Source organism: Penicillium angulare, assembly GCF_028827245.1.
Source record: "Penicillium angulare strain IBT 27051 chromosome Unknown utg000001l_segment0_segment0, whole genome shotgun sequence".
Lineage (NCBI taxonomy): Eukaryota > Fungi > Ascomycota > Eurotiomycetes > Eurotiales > Aspergillaceae > Penicillium > Penicillium angulare.
In genome coordinates this window covers 1,242,768-1,259,854 of record NW_026623160.1, presented here as the reverse complement: position 1 = coordinate 1,259,854, position 17,087 = coordinate 1,242,768, and the positions used below count along the sequence as shown (strand labels likewise).

At 47.6% G+C, this 17,087-nt stretch overlaps 4 protein-coding genes across 4 annotated transcripts; 2 read left to right on the top strand and 2 right to left on the bottom strand.

The window, feature by feature from the left end:
* Positions 1–1,741: 1,741 nt before the first annotated feature.
* On the bottom strand, positions 1,742–1,984 carry N7478_000418 (uncharacterized protein; the record flags this gene model as incomplete). The annotated part of the gene is made up of 1 exon (XM_056916634.1): positions 1,742–1,984. The coding sequence occupies one exon, from the start codon at positions 1,982–1,984 to the stop codon at positions 1,742–1,744; it is 243 nt and encodes an 80-aa protein (XP_056784514.1).
* Positions 1,985–7,204: 5,220 nt separating this feature from the next.
* N7478_000417 (glutamate dehydrogenase (NAD(+))) lies at positions 7,205–10,684 on the top strand (the record flags this gene model as incomplete). The annotated part of the gene is made up of 4 exons (XM_056916633.1): positions 7,205–7,508; positions 7,591–10,424; positions 10,489–10,589; positions 10,651–10,684. 4 exons carry the CDS (start codon positions 7,205–7,207, stop codon positions 10,682–10,684), a joined length of 3,273 nt encoding a protein of 1,090 aa, XP_056784513.1.
* Positions 10,685–11,062: 378 nt separating this feature from the next.
* On the bottom strand, positions 11,063–12,372 carry N7478_000416 (uncharacterized protein; the record flags this gene model as incomplete). Its single annotated transcript, XM_056916632.1, has 2 exons — positions 11,063–11,128; positions 11,200–12,372. The coding sequence occupies 2 exons, from the start codon at positions 12,370–12,372 to the stop codon at positions 11,063–11,065; spliced, it is 1,239 nt and encodes a 412-aa protein (XP_056784512.1).
* A 1,882-nt stretch (positions 12,373–14,254) lies between these two features.
* N7478_000415 (threonine/serine exporter family protein) lies at positions 14,255–16,492 on the top strand (the record flags this gene model as incomplete). The annotated part of the gene is made up of 1 exon (XM_056916631.1): positions 14,255–16,492. One exon carries the CDS (start codon positions 14,255–14,257, stop codon positions 16,490–16,492), a length of 2,238 nt encoding a protein of 745 aa, XP_056784511.1.
* Between the last annotated feature and the right edge of the window lie 595 nt (positions 16,493–17,087).

The following is a 17,087-nucleotide window of genomic DNA, read 5'->3' as shown; positions in this document are numbered from 1 at the left end:
CACGTGGGAGACAATGCGGATGCGGATTGCAGATGCAGGGCCGAGGTCGCAAGTTCAACCCTTATTTTTAGGTTTTGTTTTTTTGTTATCAATTGTTAAAGATATGCCTCAGAGGACAGGCCATGCATCGGAATCCAGCGACCTGCATCTCGCCCATCTGATTTACATCGGTTGCTTACATTGGGGTCTATCCAAGGCTGTCGGAGGAAGATCTGACAGTCCTTCGGGGCCACTGCAGGTCCCGTTCATTGGGATGACGGCTGATCCCCCTGGTCCTCAACTGAGGGGCCGCCCCACATGGTAAAACTATTTTCGAAGCCATCAAAGAATCAGCGAAGAAGAAGAGAACAAGCGACAATTGCAGAAGAAAGCAGCTCAGCCAGGATTCACCGGTCACGTCACTCTGAACATCCACTCTTCAAATGATGTGATAGATCAAGAATTACCTCGAGTTCATGCAATAGAGAAACACCTGAAATCCAGCTTTTCGTGTCTCCAACCTGCTGTGATCTGGCTCGTGGTTCGCGGAACTTACCTCAATCCAATCCAATCCCCGCGCACACCTTATCTCAACAAGATTGCATTAACCCCGAACTTTCTAAACAAAGTTGTGTGATTCTCATTTTTTCGGTTGCACCTCTGACGTCGGGATCGGCGCTTAGCTCTTGTTCTAGCTTCCTCTCTGGGTGTTCTGTAACTGGCCCCCACGAATCGAATTGCGCGATGAGCCCTCGTCTTACTTTGTCGGTGTGCAGAAGAATCTAGACACGTTTGTACCCGGTACTTTTTCACCAAAGTACCTCTGTGCCCTCGCGATCGAGTAGACTAAGACCCGTTCGCAGGAGTTGATCGAGGTACATCGGCACCCTGGTGGATCTAGTCAGTACTTTTGTCACTCTACTGCTCTGTGCACTTAAGACTTAAGAAACTTCCATAATTTAATCTCCATAATTTAATTTCACTAGTTTCTTGTCATCCACAAGGATTTTTCTTTAAGCGAGCACCTTCCCCTCTTGATTAATCCACACGGAAGGATCAAATCTTGAGATCATAAAGACGTAATAAGCCATCAAGTGGAGTCTCAACAGTAGTAAACAAAGAAAGAAGCTTATAGCCTGGAAGGCTATCGGGAACCTTAACAATTTCCACCTAGTAAGCTGATGGAAGAACTCTAGACAACATACCCGGAGCAATCCGAAATAAATTCTAGCTACTTTTTACATGGAGAATAAGGAAAAAATGTAATTTAATACTTTGTTATTATTTCTGTTCTTCTGTGTAATGAGTTCAGGGAATTCCAAGCGCCAGAGCTCCCTAAACTTTTGTGTATCCAGTAAACAAAAAAAAAAAAGTAACCCCAGGTCATTAGAGCCTTGCCAAACTTGCAAGGTAAACAAAGTAATATCACGCCGCCACGCTAATGCCGATAAGAACTTGCGAGAAAAAGATATTGGAAAGGCAACAAGTAAAGCACCGCGATTTATCTCGTAGCAAAATAATGTCAAATCGAAATCCAACCAAACGCGAAGGTAATGAAGGAGAAGAGTGGACATTGTTTGTTGTCGAGCATGTCAGCCAACTCTTCGTCCCGTGGTGTGTTATCGATATGAGATCAAATTGAAAAAGTCGTATGAAGTCGCCGATTAAAAAGAAGATTGCTCATGGCCCGCCGAGCAGAGAAAGTGAGAAGATTTTAAAAAAAAATGCAGACCAGACTGATGAAAGTTCAACGGCGAGCCCTTTACTCCAGACTCAAACTGGGGATCTTCTCCCGTTTGCTGAGAGGGGCCTTGCCATTGCTGTCAACGGCGAAGGCGACGGGAGATGGTGGTGGAGCAGGAGGCATGCCATCTTCAAGTGTCTTGGTTGATTTGCGACCGGGCATGGCGCGAGAGAAGTTTTGAGAGAAGGAAACGAGAGCCTCGTGGGTCGTTGGAGGAGCGACACCGAGAGGAGTGTTCTTGGGAGAAGCGACAGAAGCCATTGTGGATATGTGAAGTGCTTGGCGAGAATTGCTCAAGAGAGATGTTGTGTGAAGAAGGAACTTGGAGAACAAATAAATGGTTGAGAGGTAGCAAGTGGTGGTGGAGGCGAGTTTTATTTCTTGGGTGAGAGATGAATAGATATGGCGGTAGTAAGTGGTAGTACCTCGGCACGAGGGAAAAGGGAAGAGAGTGAGGCAAATTTTGAAGATTTCGGATTATGATTCGGAATGTGAATTGTAGGATATGAAGCTGGCTAAATAATGCTCATTAGCAACTGCGATTTCGTCGGCATATGCTTTGATTCCTCCGAAACCGCCCGAGGTGAGTTTGTTGAGTGGATCGGGGGGATCGGGGGATCGGAGCTGGGGGCGACTTTTGTATATACATTATGATGTAAAGGGGAGCGGGTAGCCAACGGCTGAAAGGATTTAACTCACATGCAACGAAGGTTCCAGTTGAAGGTTCGGTGAAGAGTGTAGACGGAAAGTGTTCCACGCAGGATTGTGGGGGAGGAAGTCAGATTTTAAGTAGGATGAGAATGGGGGCCTTCAATGTTTGGGGTGGTTGGAGATGATAAGGGGGAAGAGAAAGTGATAAGCGAAAGGGTTGCAGGGGCTGAGATTGAAGGTGAATGGGAGGTGTACACGTTGTATTGGGCTTTGAGACCTGATAAGCCAAAATGGAATTAGAGAAAAAGGTAGAAAAGAAGGTCTGAGAGTATGTACGGAGTACTTGGAGCTTTATAGGAGATGAAGTGGTGTTGTTGGGTCGGTGGTTATACTTCATCCGATCTCCCCTGATGCTGTGGACTTTGGATTATTTGATTTTAGTTATTTGCCGAGAATTAAAATAATAATTATTTTATTTTAAAAAAACCAAAAAAAAACTCTTTGTTCTTCTAATTAATAAAAAAAAAGAAGTAAATCCCCCAAACTGTCAAACTGTGGAGATAACATGCCTGGGGAAAAACGCAATCATCAAGTCAGAAAGTACAGAAAGTACCAGGTACATACTATGCGAAGATCATTCCCTCAAGCCCTTAGCCAACCCAGAGCCTAGAGACACCTCACCACTCCATTCGCCCCAAAGTAAAACCACTAACCGACCCAACAGGGCCAACAGGGCCATCTGTAGGAAAGGGGGGCCACATTTTCCCGCCCTGAATACTGTGTACAGTACACCCGGCCTCTCTCAAAAATCACATCTTCCTCCGGGGAAACAAAGGCCTAACGCGTTGCCAATGTGGGGAAAATGGACCCATTCAGGACCCATACAGATCCATTCAGATCCATTTTAGGACCCAACAGACCCAGCAGAAGGGGGCAGGAAATTGAATGGATTAGCGCTTCTCCGGGTTATGGATTATCTGGTGTAAACTAGTGCTTCTAGGGGCTTCCGGGGAAGCAGCTCCAGGATCCCGGACTCTTCGCATCGGGAATAGGATTGACGTGTTCAGGGCTCAGGTTTGGGATTTTTACTTTTTGGCTATTCATGATGGAGGGAATGAAAGGAAGAACGGTGGAAACTAAATTCCTTCTAGTTCCCTTCCAAGGTTCTACGGAGCCCTCCGTCTCCCCCGGGTAAAAGCCGACGAGGGTCTAGGCAATAGGTTGATCTTCCTGGTGAATTGGAGGATAGGTCGGAAAATAGGGCCCAAAGGAGAATGTTCGGATAAAGGAGGGAGAGGGAGAGCGAGAGCGAGAGATGTTGCAATAAGCCCTGTACATATTAGATACGGAGTACTCCGTATAAACTACGAGTAGTTAGGGGATTGTGTGGTTTCGTCGCCGTTTGATAACGGTTTCATTTTATGCTAGTACCGCCTGGGAGGTACTTCCATAGCACTTGAGGTCTCCAAGGTACTGACTGTACTTACAGAGTCCAACTTCCCGTGTGGGTACAGTCATCACACAAGGGGGCTAGGCGGAAGAGCGGTGGAAGTCCGATTCATGGTTTAGCCGTCTGGGATCGTCCCGGATATTCAGGATATTCATCCGGATGCTTTTCCTTTCCTTTGGAGAAGGGGGTTGAAAGACATGATCATCCCGCCGTTCCAAGATTTGAGCCAACAGACCAGAGATGATTTCCCCGGATTCAAGGGGCGTCACATACGTATTCCCAGGTGTAGCGACTATTTAATCCCCCCTGCGATCCACACTCCACTCCATCCCCCAACATTCGATATACTGTATGCCATAGAGAAGTAGTACGTATGCAGTATGTAGGTGGCTTTTTGGTGTTTAAGGGGGAAAGAATAAACAAGGCTATCATATGCACATACTCCGGATTTCCTGGAAACTGGGACTCCGCAAGGCTGGGTACATTCTTCGGGCTTTCCCCCTTGGAATGAAATAAAATGCTGAGATACAGTATCTGGGATATCCCAGATACTGTATTCTGGGGACGATCGATCTTGGGAGCTTATCGTACTTTTTGTAAATCACATGCCTGACTCCATGAACCTTGGAATCATTGATTAATTCTTTTCTTCACCGCATCAAACGGTCCGGACCTCATGACCGATCAACTTCTGTTGAGTGTGTTGTTCATCCAGTCGTGAGTACAGCTCATCACAATGCATGCAAGTCAGCCCGTATCAAGCGATCTGAACGTTGAATGCGGCAGAGGTACATCTACTTCCAACAGTTGAATACATTGTACATTGAGATACATGGCTATCACTGGCGGTTAGAAGTACCGGTGCTCTGAGCGTGATAGTGCTGGGCTAGATCGATTGGACACAGAGCTATCAGGTATATACAGGCGTCGACTTTGGTGTATGTGTATGCGTGGCTGTCGAATCGACTCTTCCAGGCACCGAGCATTGAAGGAGCATCTAGATTGTGCCACTGGAAAGTCATGAACGTACATAATTGACTTTTATAATATCCATGATAGTCTACCACTCGTTAGGTATATATGCGTTAGAATTTGAAGCTGTGGCACGGTCGCTCATGCCTGAGAATGACTCTTACCCAGGTGCAGGATCAGTCATTTTGATAATTTGATGGCTTGATGGCTTGGGCAGAGAAACATTTTCTGAAGATATCTAAAACGCCAGTCCAGGGGAAAATGACTTTTGTCTTCTTATCATCTCATCTCATCTCATCTCACAAATACCTAAGGCCCATGGAACATTTTGGACATTGACGGCTTGATCTGATGGGGACCTTTCAAGCCCTGGGTTTCTCAATTTTAATAGCAAACATTCCCTTCAAGCCATACTGATATTGTCTCTCGTGTTGAGGTACCTTGAAGACATCAGCCGACCACTTGCCCCAACGATTTGAACACATCAAGGTTCCCCCGAGGTCCTCCCTTGATCCTTTGCCCCCTGTCTTCCAAGGTTAGGCACTAGCGGACAATGACTTATTGCAATGAACCTGGAATTAATGAGGCAATCTGGCCTGGTGACCTGAGCCTGGGCCACTTGCCCTTTGAACGTGGGTTTGATAACCAGAATCAGAAGTTGAGGCTGAGTCGCCGAACCGGGGTTCTTTCAATGTTCTGCTACAGTCCAATTCGGTGGTTAGTCACCTCCCGAGAAGACACTCGGCTGGGCTATCCAAGTCCGGGGCAATTCTGTTGAAATCTCTTCAATTGTCCTAAATTCCTTATAGTACTAATGATGAAAACTTCAAAGTCACGTCACCACAGTATGGAATATCCTTTCCCCTAGAGGATATGAAGATTTGAAGCCATTACCTCATCTTTCGGCGACCGGGAGTGTCTTCCAATCGCGAACCCGCCGAAGAGGGGTCGCCATCACGTAAAAGGGCCCCGCTGGAGTGAAGAGTTTGACGGGGAATGACCATCACCCGCCACGATGATTCGTTCTGGGGAAGGAACGTGTGAAATTTACCCCGCATGGACGATCCAGGTACCGCTTGGAGATGGTCTAACCGGGCCGGGGTGACCATTTCTGCGGTTGTAGTCTTTAGACTGTTGACTAACACTCCAAGAGTACACACCCGTCGAGCGAAAATCCCCCGGACTTTGAACCTACGATCCTGGTAAGGCTGGGGAAATTGGGGCACGAAACCAGAATTGCGGCATTTAGAGACCATCGTGGATCATTTCCATGACACATCGCATTCCACGATGTTCGACTTGGATCACCTCATTCTTGCACGTTTCTGGGGCATTAAAATAGAATCAAAGAGATTTAGGCATAGTCCTAGTCCAGGGGCTTCATAGGTTCAGTGTGATCTCCTCAGGTGACCAGATCAGAATTTTCCAATTTTCAATAGATAGGTATTTTCGGCGTTGAGATGAATTGTTTCACTCCTATCTCTACTGTATCGCCCTCAGCCACATTCTTATCTGTCTTGTTTAATGCTTTTTTTAGATCATGTCTTTGTCCCGCCACAGAGCATACGGAAACGCTTGCCAACTATACCTCCTACTATATGCGTACCAACCGAATAACACGTAATTGGGGTCAATGCAGTCTCCCTTGAGGCAATTTCTGTAGACTCTTTCATAACTTAATAATAATTAAATCCCTCTATTTCTCTATTTTCGGCCCGCATGACGCAGCGGGATTTTTTCACAGTCGGCTTGACCCTCGGATAGAGGGGCGACAACTGCCAATCACGGAGGCGCCTATCGCCGGCTCTTAGTCACGACCCTCTGAAGCGGTGGAGTCAATGCGGATCAAGAGCCATCGAGACCGTTCACTCTAAGGTGAACCAGGTTAGCATCGGTTATGACTGGTTGTGCCAGAAAGGATGAGAAGTTTCGTCCAGGTTTTCATTGATTATTATTATCATTTATTTTAATTAATTAATTCAAAATTATTTAAAAGACTCACGATTCCCCGGATTTCTTGACGGTCCGCATATTCATATTTTCCCTCTCTACGATCATCTTGATCTAGATATCTCACATTATTAGTCCATGGCGACGGTAAGTCATCTCTCCTTATGACTGTATCTTCCTTCTATCCCTTGCCTGTTATCTTTTTTTGTGTCTCGTCTAGACATAGTACAAGGGCAGGCGGGATTTCCATTCCAGTCCCAACCAAGCTGCAGCAGTCCGATAAGCACATACCCTATGACGCTTTCTTATCTGTTTCCTCTTTCTCTCTCTCTCCCCCCTCACCCACTTGACTTGGGCCCACCGTACTTTCAAACAGCTTTCGTTTGCTAACTCTTTTCTTTTTTCTGCTAATGCTTCAGCGTTCTGTTCTTTTTTCTCAATTCTAGAGTCTTCAGACAATGTCTTCTCCTGCCCCCTCTACCCCGCAGTCGGAGGCCTCCAATGGCACCTCCCTGCCTTCTCGCCCATTGCCCAAGCTCTTTGCTAGTCAAGACGGGAGCTCCGGCACTGGCACCCCCATTGGTTTCCAGCGTTTCCCTCACAACAAGCACCTCGACCATGCCGTAGGAGCTGCTCTGCGACAGCCGTCGCCCCAGCCTACCCACTTGGGTGTTCCTGGTACCCCGCACCGCGTCCTGTCTGAAGAGGACCCCGGATACATTGCAGCTACTTTCGAGGGCAAGCAAAAGCAAATGGAGCAAGGTAAATGCGATCTTAATCAAACGAGAAGAACCCGGAATGTTCATCCTGATGAGATAACTAATAGTTGGACTTTTCCAAATAGTGATGGATCAATTGGAAGAGAAGGGCTTCTTCCCCAGCGATTTCATTGTTTCTGAAACCACCTGGTTCTACAACATGCTCGGTATCGACGACACCTACTTCCAGACCGAGACTGTCGACGCCATCGTCACTCAGATTCTCTCGTTGTATGCTGCCAAGGTTGCAGCCTATGCCCGCGACGACAAGCAGCTCGAGATCCGACTTGACAAGGAGGCCGAGGACCATGCCGTTTACATTGATACCAGCAGGCCCGGTGTATCCTCGGTAGATGGTCCCCGCTACGAGCAGCGCATCGATGAGAAGTACATCAACGCTTCCAAGGGCGCCGACAGCTACCGTGTTGAGACTTTCCGTTCCCCCACTCCCCTCCCCGGTGACAATGGACAACAGCTTCGCTGCTACTTCGTCTACAAGTGTCAATTCGCCAACCCCAACCCATCCCCGAACGAGACCAACATTGACATCATTGGTGAGAAGCGTTTCTTGCAAAAGGCCACCCCCAACACCAAGGCCATCTACGAAGAGATCATCACTACTGCCGTCAGCCGTACTGGCCCTGTCATTGAGATGTTCGAGATTGAGGGCAGCCGAGAGAAGCGTCTGGTGATTGCCTACCGTCAGGGCTCCGCCATGGGCCTGTTCAGTGCTCTGTCTGATTTGTACCACTACTACCGCCTGACCAGCTCGCGCAAGTACCTCGAGCACTTCTCCAACGGGATCACCGTCATCTCTCTGTACCTCCGTCCCTCAGATGGCGCTGGGCTTTCCGCCAAGTTCCCCCCAATCGAGGCTGCTATTCACCAGATCATGAAGGAGGTTTCCCTGCTTTACTGTATTCCCCAGAACCGTTTCCAGGGACACTTCGCTACAGGACGCCTCAGTCTGCAAGAGACTATCTACGCTCACAGTGCGTGGGTGTTCGTGCAGCAGTTCCTGAACCGTCTGGGCTCTGAGTACACCTCTCTGTCTGCTCTGCTGGACTCCAACAACAGCGTCCACGCTGAACTACTTTCAAAGATCAAGAAGCGTCTTCGTACAGAAACCTTCACCGCCGATTACATTTTCGAGATCATCAACAACTACCCCGAGTTGATCCACAAGCTCTATTTGGATTTCGCCAACACCCACTATGTTCAGACCCAGGGTCCTACTGGTGACGACTTCCTTCCTACCCTCAGTTACCTCCGTCTCCAGGTTGACGAGGTTCTCGACGGATCCAAGCTGAAGCAGCTGATCCGCAGCACTGCCATGAATGAGCACGATGAGATGGTCATGACCTCTTTCCGTGTGTTCAACTCCTCCATCCTCAAGACCAACTTCTTCACCCCCACCAAGGTTGCCTTGAGTTTTCGCCTGAAGCCGGACTTCTTGCCGGAGCATGAGTACCCTCAGCCTCTGTATGGTATGTTCTTGGTTATAAGTTCCGAATTCCGCGGCTTCCACCTGCGATTCCGTGACATTGCTCGTGGAGGTATTCGTATCGTCAAGAGCCGAAACAAGGAGGCATACAGCATCAACGCACGCTCCTTGTTTGACGAGAACTACAACTTGGCCAACACTCAACAGCGTAAGAACAAGGATATCCCCGAAGGCGGTGCTAAGGGTGTCATCCTTTTGGATGTGGATCACCAGGACAAGGTTCACGTCGCCTTTGAGAAGTATATCGACAGTATCTTGGATCTGCTATTGCCTCCAGTCAGCCCTGGTATCAAGGATCCTATTGTGGATCTCCACGGCAAGGATGAGATTCTCTTCATGGGTCCCGACGAGAACACCGCTGAGCTGGTTGACTGGGCTACCGAGCATGCTCGTGCTCGTGGTGCTCCTTGGTGGAAGTCTTTCTTCACTGGAAAGAGCCCTAAGCTGGGTGGTATTCCCCACGACGAGTACGGCATGACCACTCTTTCTGTCCGCCAGTACGTGCTCGGAATTTACCGCAAGCTCAACATTGACCCCTCCACCATGCTCAAGCTGCAGACTGGGGGTCCCGATGGTGATCTGGGCTCTAACGAGATTCTGCTTTCCAACGAGAAGTACGGTGGTATTGTCGATGGTTCCGGTGTCATTGTTGACCCACAGGGTCTCAACCACGCTGAGCTCATTCGTCTCGCTAAGGGCCGCAAGATGATCTCTGAGTTTGACCTGACAAAGCTCTCTCCTGAGGGTTACCGTGTTTTGGTTGAGGAGAAGAACGTTAGACTGCCTAGCGGCGAGGTTGTCGCCAATGGTATGATCTTCCGTAACACTTTCCACCTGCGCAACCAGGAGAAGTTTGATGTCTTCGTGCCCTGTGGTGGCCGACCTGAGTCTATCGACTTGTCTACTGTCGGCAAGCTTATCCAGGACAACAAGGCCGTCGTTCCTTACATCGTCGAGGGTGCCAACCTGTTCATTACCCAGGACAGTAAGCTCCGTCTTGAGAAGGCCGGCTGCATTCTCTTCAAGGATGCTTCCGCCAACAAGGGTGGTGTGACTTCATCCTCTCTGGAGGTTCTGGCATCATTGGCGTTCAACGACACCGACTTCCTTTCTAACATGTGTGTTGGTGAGGATGGTACTGTTCCTGAGTTCTACCAAGCCTACGTTAAGGAGGTGCAAGAGACCATCAAGGAGAATGCTATGCTCGAATTTGAGGCTATCTGGCGCGAGCACGAGCAGACTGGCGTGCTGCGCAGTGTCCTGAGTGACCGCCTCAGCTTGGCCATTACCAAGCTCGACGAGGAACTCCAGCAGACTGAGCTTTGGAACAACGTTGCTCTCCGTCACTCCGTGCTCAGCGATGCTTTGCCTCGCCTCCTCTTGAATAAGATTGGTCTTTCTACCATCTTGGAACGGGTATGTTTCCCCTTATCTTTCCTTCTTAACATTAAAATGAATATTTTACTAACTTTCTCAAAAGGTTCCCGAGAACTACCTCCGTGCTATCTTTGGTAGCCACCTGGCCAGTCGCTTCGTGTACCAATATGGCAACAACCCCAGCCAGTTCTCCTTCTTTGACTTGTATGTTCCTCCTGTGCTCTCTTATTACCATATCTATGCAATTGCTAACCGATTTCTCTAGCATGACCCAGCGCCTGCAAAAGCTTCAGTCGTAGAATATTCGACGCATGTTACGTTTCTTATGTCGTTGTTCATTTTCTTCCCTTTTCTTACTTGATCCTTTGCAATACCTGGACTCGCGCCTACGCCCGTTACGACTGGTGGGTTTCCAATGCCAAAAGAAAACCAAAGATACTTATACTTAATACTGGGAGAGTCACAAAGACTGATTTCCCTCCATGATGAATGTATGGCTTAGAAAAAGTTTTGTTGGATTTCGAATCAACCAATGTCATGAGATGTTCTTGATAACAGAACATGAATTTTCGCAATTCAAACGCTTCAAATTTGCATCATTGTAGAGGAATACTATTTCGTATCGTAGTCATCAATAAAATCATATCATCAGCCTATCCAAAAATATCATGCAGTTCCTAATTGGTTCTCATTCGATATTCATTCTTCACGAATTCCGCCATTATAAGCACCACACTGGTAGCCTGTTTCCAATTGTCAGCTAATTGTCATTGTGATTCTGAGAAGGAAAGAAATAGACCTCTGGTCAACGTACTAATAATAGATCCACGCCCTCAGCAACTTCAACCTCCCATTTAGGTATAGGACCCGGCATATGGAAATCCATCACCTTCTCCCGACGAATGTAGATGATTCTCTTCTCTCCCATCATCACGACCGCCATCGAGCTACTCTGTTGCACCAGCTTCAACCCCACCTTAGGATCCAATCCACCTTCAGACCGCGGCCGCGAAGAAGACAAAGAAGACAAAGAAGATAAAGAAGACGGTGATGCTGGTGCTGGTTCTCCAGGAGGCTCAATGGCCTCTAGAAGATCACGAAGCGAATGACTCGAGACCCGTCGCATTCTTCGCACCGAGTCATATGATGGAAGTGGAGGAGCTTCACGGCCTCGCGGCGCCGACGCAAAAGCCTTTTCATCCCCACTCTCATCATCAGATGCAGATGCAGAAGTAGATGTTGAACCGTCACTTTCAGTTCCGCTTCCCCCTCCTGCACTACCACTACTACTCTGTTGCGCATGGTCCTCGGCCATCACCACACTATATGGGGGTGGTGATCCGTGCCCTGGTTCTAGCTCGGTCTCAGTCGAATTCTGATTCTGAGGCTGTTCATACCTCGGTAATGTCCGAATAGATTCTTGATCCGGGGCTCGACGATTCCGTTGTCTCAATTGTAATTCGCGAGTATGAGAATTATAACTGTAACTGTTCCCGTAACGATGTCGAGACCTCCCACCACGATTCAGATTCTCATTTAGATTCTCAAGCTCATCCTCATCCCAAATACCACTTAATAGTGCGTTCTGGAATCGTACCGCCATCTTCATGCCGATCCCCCAGCGCAACTCGGCATGCAGAAGATCGTCACCGACCCCACCTGGTCGTCGGACGGACCATTGACCCTTCCACCAGATTCGTCGAAGCTCAAGTAAGGGGCGCCCGTTTGCATTGCGGATCTCACGTAGTTGCGAGTTACTCCAGAAGCGGCCGGAGACGGTGAAGAGGAGTGCATGGCGTCGGGGACTGGAGGGTTCTTCGTGGTGGCGGAGTTGGTGGACGCTGAAGTCGCGGCCGGATATGGTGTTTTCGCGAGTTATGCGGAGGGTTGTTGGAGTGTTTGTCATACGGTCTGGAGCGGGGCTGAGGAGGTGAGAGCGTCGCAAGGCGATGGGGTGGTCTGGGGGTTGGAGTGGGAGGGTAGGCATTGTAGCATGTTTGGGTGGGGGTTTCCCAATTCAAGATCAAGTTGTTTGTTGTTTTATAGATGTCAGATACGAGGAGAGAAGGGAAGTGGTTTTCAGGGGAAAGTCATGGTTGTTTGATTTGGATTAATTTATTTGCTTTGCTAGGAGGGGTTGGTTCACTATCAAGTTAAATGGCGTCTTGGGCTGGTGCGGAGAGGAGCATCGTGCGCGGGGTGGAGGGGGAATGTAGTTTAGTTCTTGGCAAGGTTACAATCAAGTTCTGACTGGAGCGAATTAAATAGCGCGTTCAGCAGGCAGCCACCATTTGAGGCGGTGCTCAGGGACATGGGCTGAGCACTCGAGAGATCTTGGCGTTAGTGTCTTTGTACACATCGGAGGTGATGTATCCGTTCTGTATGGAGTACATGCTCCGAGGGGTAGCTTATCGATAGGAGGAGGGAGTACGTAGTAGATGGATCCACACGCGGGCGAACTTGGAATAATGTATCAAGTAGAAAAAGCCGAGGTCGAACTACTACAGACTACAGCTACGTACATAGTAGAATAGACACCTAAGGCAATTAAGCTACAGGTTAGTTAACTAGTTATACGATAACTATAGTATACAGTCACGAGATATCCATTGATTAGTCATAGTCACGGGACTTTCATGGGGTTGCGGCTTCCCGAAGTGCCGAGGTCACGTGGCAGGAGGTCAGCTGCCAGGTTCGCCAAGTTCATTAACGCCACCAGATTCAAATCTAGTCCTCAAGCTATTTATATCTATTAAATATGGATTTGACGCGTTTCTATATTTTCAGAAGGTTCTGGGCGGTTGGGAATCGAAACTATGAAAATTAAATCTTATTCTTTCCAATTTTGCTGCTTACTCTATGCATTCTATGTAGAATCCGGGGAATCACTCGTTCTTGAGCTTTTCTTGTACCTGTGACGTGCCCGGTCACTGATCGGCTTGAATTATCCCTGTTTTAGGTACAGTCTACGGAGTCCGCGGAACAGCTGGAGAACATTAAATGGTTTCAATCAATTGTGGCTTCCAGTATTTGTGCAGTAATAATAGACAATGATTGGGTGTTTAGTGGGGCTAATGGCTCCACCAGTGTATAGCCACACACACATCACACACCGTGAAACAAAAATGGGCGAAAACTGTTTGCTTTCTTGCTAGTGGCAGTTGACAAAGCTTATTTCCCCCAAATTTATGGATCTCACTATGCTGTTTTTATGAAAAGGAAGTATAAAGCAGCCTCGTCCTTTGGCTCGTCAAGGTTCTCTTTGTTGAATTTTATATTATTTGCCTTGTTTTCCCATGGTTCTGCTTCTATGTACTAGAATAATGTAGTATACACCCATATCAAAGCCCTTTATACGTTTCATCTGTCCCGAACTAGGAACCCTCCTCTGACCCCAGTCCACTTGTAAACCCCTGATGTCCAAGCCCTATCAGAATCGTGTCTATCATTTGTCTGACGCGTTGGCTATGACTTCAACCCGCGTTAGCGCTACCAACGTGGGTCTTGAAGAAGGTCTGGTCCTTTGGCCCCGGCTTCATCAATTCCACCTTTACCCCACTCACGCCCCCCTTTAATGGAGAAATTTTTTTTTTCTTTTCTTTTCTGGATTTCTTGTCTTGTTCTTTTCTTCTTTTGTTTTTCTCTCCAGAATATGAATCGTCTTCGTCGGTGGAGTCTTGCTCCGCGCGCCTGTATTTACTCTATCCATAGTCGCATTTCGGGCTTTCTCGTCTCCTGACACCCGTACCCCATATAAATTTTGGATAACTCAATATCGGTTTCGGGAAACCTTTATATCCGTGAAAACTTCATTGGTTCCTGATCTTGATCCCATTCCGGCTTCAAAAGAAAACGAGCCTGTTTTCAAGATGTCCGACTCATCTGGTCTCCAGGAGAAGCCACAATTGCCGCCTCACCAGTCATCCATGGACTCCACAGTGAATGGAGATTCGCATCAAGAGCACCACGAGGCAACCAGCCCCCAGATTGCAGCCCGCGATGATGTCAGCGAACAACGAAGCATGCCATCCTTCGGTGACCGGTGGAGATCCGCAAGTGTGCGCATCCGAGAACGCGGTGCGACAATAGCCGAGAAACTCGGTCGTCCCCATGAAAGTGCAGAGGATGGATTAGAAGGTGTTGGCTTCACCCCGGAGGAATTGGGAGCCACGGATGACCTGAGAAGTTTTGAGGCTCGCCAGGCCAATGACGAGGAGGCAAAGATGAATTCCCACGACCACAACACCCAAGCCCAACTTTTGATTAAGCAATTGGGACTACCCAACCATCAACGACATGAGTCTTCTGAATTACCCTCAGGAGCAACAACCCCAGGCGAGAGCGGTGCCTCCACCCCTCTCAATGGTGGTCTTTTGTCACAGCTACTACGTGTTTATGCAAATAACCTCGAAAACGCGAGTCGGATGAGTCTTGCGACAACCACGATCGATACGGATCCAGAGACAGAAACTCTACCCCCCAAGACGCCAGGAAACATGACATCCGGCACTATGACACCCTCCGGCAAGAAAGATAAAGTTAAATGGTATAACAACGGCGCTTCTATGGAGAACGAGAACAAACATGGTAGCAGATTCAGCTTGCCTTTGAAGAACCCAGTCAAGAAGAAAGAGTCGAACCATCACTATACCTCTTCTCTGATCTCGGCGTCAATGGGTATGAGTCGGGTTGCCATGCCCGGTGCTGAAGGACCGACACCCATGAATCCCAAAGAAAAGAAGAAGCAAAAGAAACAAAAGAAGAATGTCAAGCTTACTGTGCATATTGCGGCTATTCTGGCACGTCAACAATACATTATGCAACTTTGTCGCGCATTGATGAAGTATGGCGCGCCTACCCATCGTCTTGAGGAGTATATGATGATGACATCCAACGTGCTGGAAGTGAATGCCCAATTCATGTACATTCCAGGGTGTATGTTCATGTCTTTCGACGATCCTCTAACCCGTACCGCAGAGGTGAAAATCATTCGAGTTACCCAGGGACTGGATCTTTCTCGCCTGGCAGAGACTCACGATGTCTATAAGAATGTGGTTCATGATAAAGTCAGCGTGAGCGATGCTACCACGCAGCTGGATGAGATCATGCAACGTAAACCACGATATGGCAAATGGATGCGTGTCCTCCTCACAGGTCTAGCCAGTGTTGCTGTCGGCCCGTATGCGTTCTCTGCTCGCCCTATTGATCTCCCAATCATCTTTTTCTTAGGATGTCTGGTTGGACTTATGCAGCATGTTCTAGCCCCATTGTCAGCAACATATTCCAACGTGTTAGAAGTGTCTGCCACTATCTTGGTATCATTCTTGGCACGTGCATTCGGAAGTATTCAGCACAAGGGTACTAGGGTATTCTGTTTTTCTGCAGTCGCAGAATCTTCTATCGCTATGCTTCTTCCTGGATTTTCTGTGCTAAGCAGTAGTTTGGAACTGCAATCGCATCAAATGAATGCTGGATCCATTCGCATGGTTTACACAATTATCTACTCCCTCTTCCTTGGTTATGGTGTCACCGTCGGAACTACAATTTACGGATTAATGGATCCCAACGCTACGGACCAGGAAAGCTGCAGCGCCACAAGTGACTGGGGAAACGAATATATTCAGCATTTCCCCTTCGTTGCATTGTTCTGTCTCTTCGCTGCTCTTCTCAATCAATCAAAACCGAAACAGTTACCTGTCACCGTTCTTCTGGGAGTCTGTGGCTACGTGACAAACTACTTCAGTACAAAGAGACTCGGTTCCAACCAAGTTGCTAATACTGTCGGCGCTTTCACGATCGGTCTCTTGGCCAACTTGTACAGTCGCATATGGCATGGACACGCCGCTGCAGCTATTATCCCCGGCATCTTCACCCTGGTGCCGTCTGGTTTGGCATCTTCTGGATCTATCATCTCTGGGCTTGAGTATGCTGAGTCAGTCGCCAATCATACCGCGTCTAGCAATTCGGGTGCTACTAATGAAAGCTCGCTTACTTCTCTTGCTTATGGTATGATCCAAACGGCTATTGGAATTTCTGTGGGTTTGTTCGTTGCTGCTTTGATTGTTTACCCCCATGGGAAAAAGCGCAGTGGTATTTTCAGCTTGTAAGCTGATGCTTCCTCTAATTAATTTACGTGGAAAGTGTTATTTTGTACATTAGATCTTGATTTATTTGCCATTTGTTCTTTTCTTTTCTGATTAGTTATTTGAGATGGCGTTTTCACAGCGAAGCATATCGTGTTATTCAGCATTTTAAATTGTTATTTACCAGCATCTATTGCACGTTCAACTGGAACCCGCTATTGCACACCACTTTTTTATTTCATTGTATCCCTGTCATTTATGAGTGGATTCTTCAAGAAGACGCATGGGATAAAGTAAGCTAGACGATACCCAAGTTATCCTCAACTCGGACTTTCAGAATCTATGCAAATTTATTGAGCCAACGCCGTCGACTCCTATAATCGAAAGATTTTGGACAGCATTAGTTCTTTGTGCACTACAAATCCTACCTGGAATCCGTGTGAAGGAGTGGTTTTTTACGGTTTGACCCACACTGGTCTAGATAGAATCATCCTTTCTTTATTTACTTCAATTGTCAAGATTTTGTTCTACGTTCTTCCATGATGCTAAGAACGAGAGCTCTTTGAAGGCAAGAGGGCTAAGTCAATCGGTTGTCTTACAAAGAAAGGGATCTGGGATC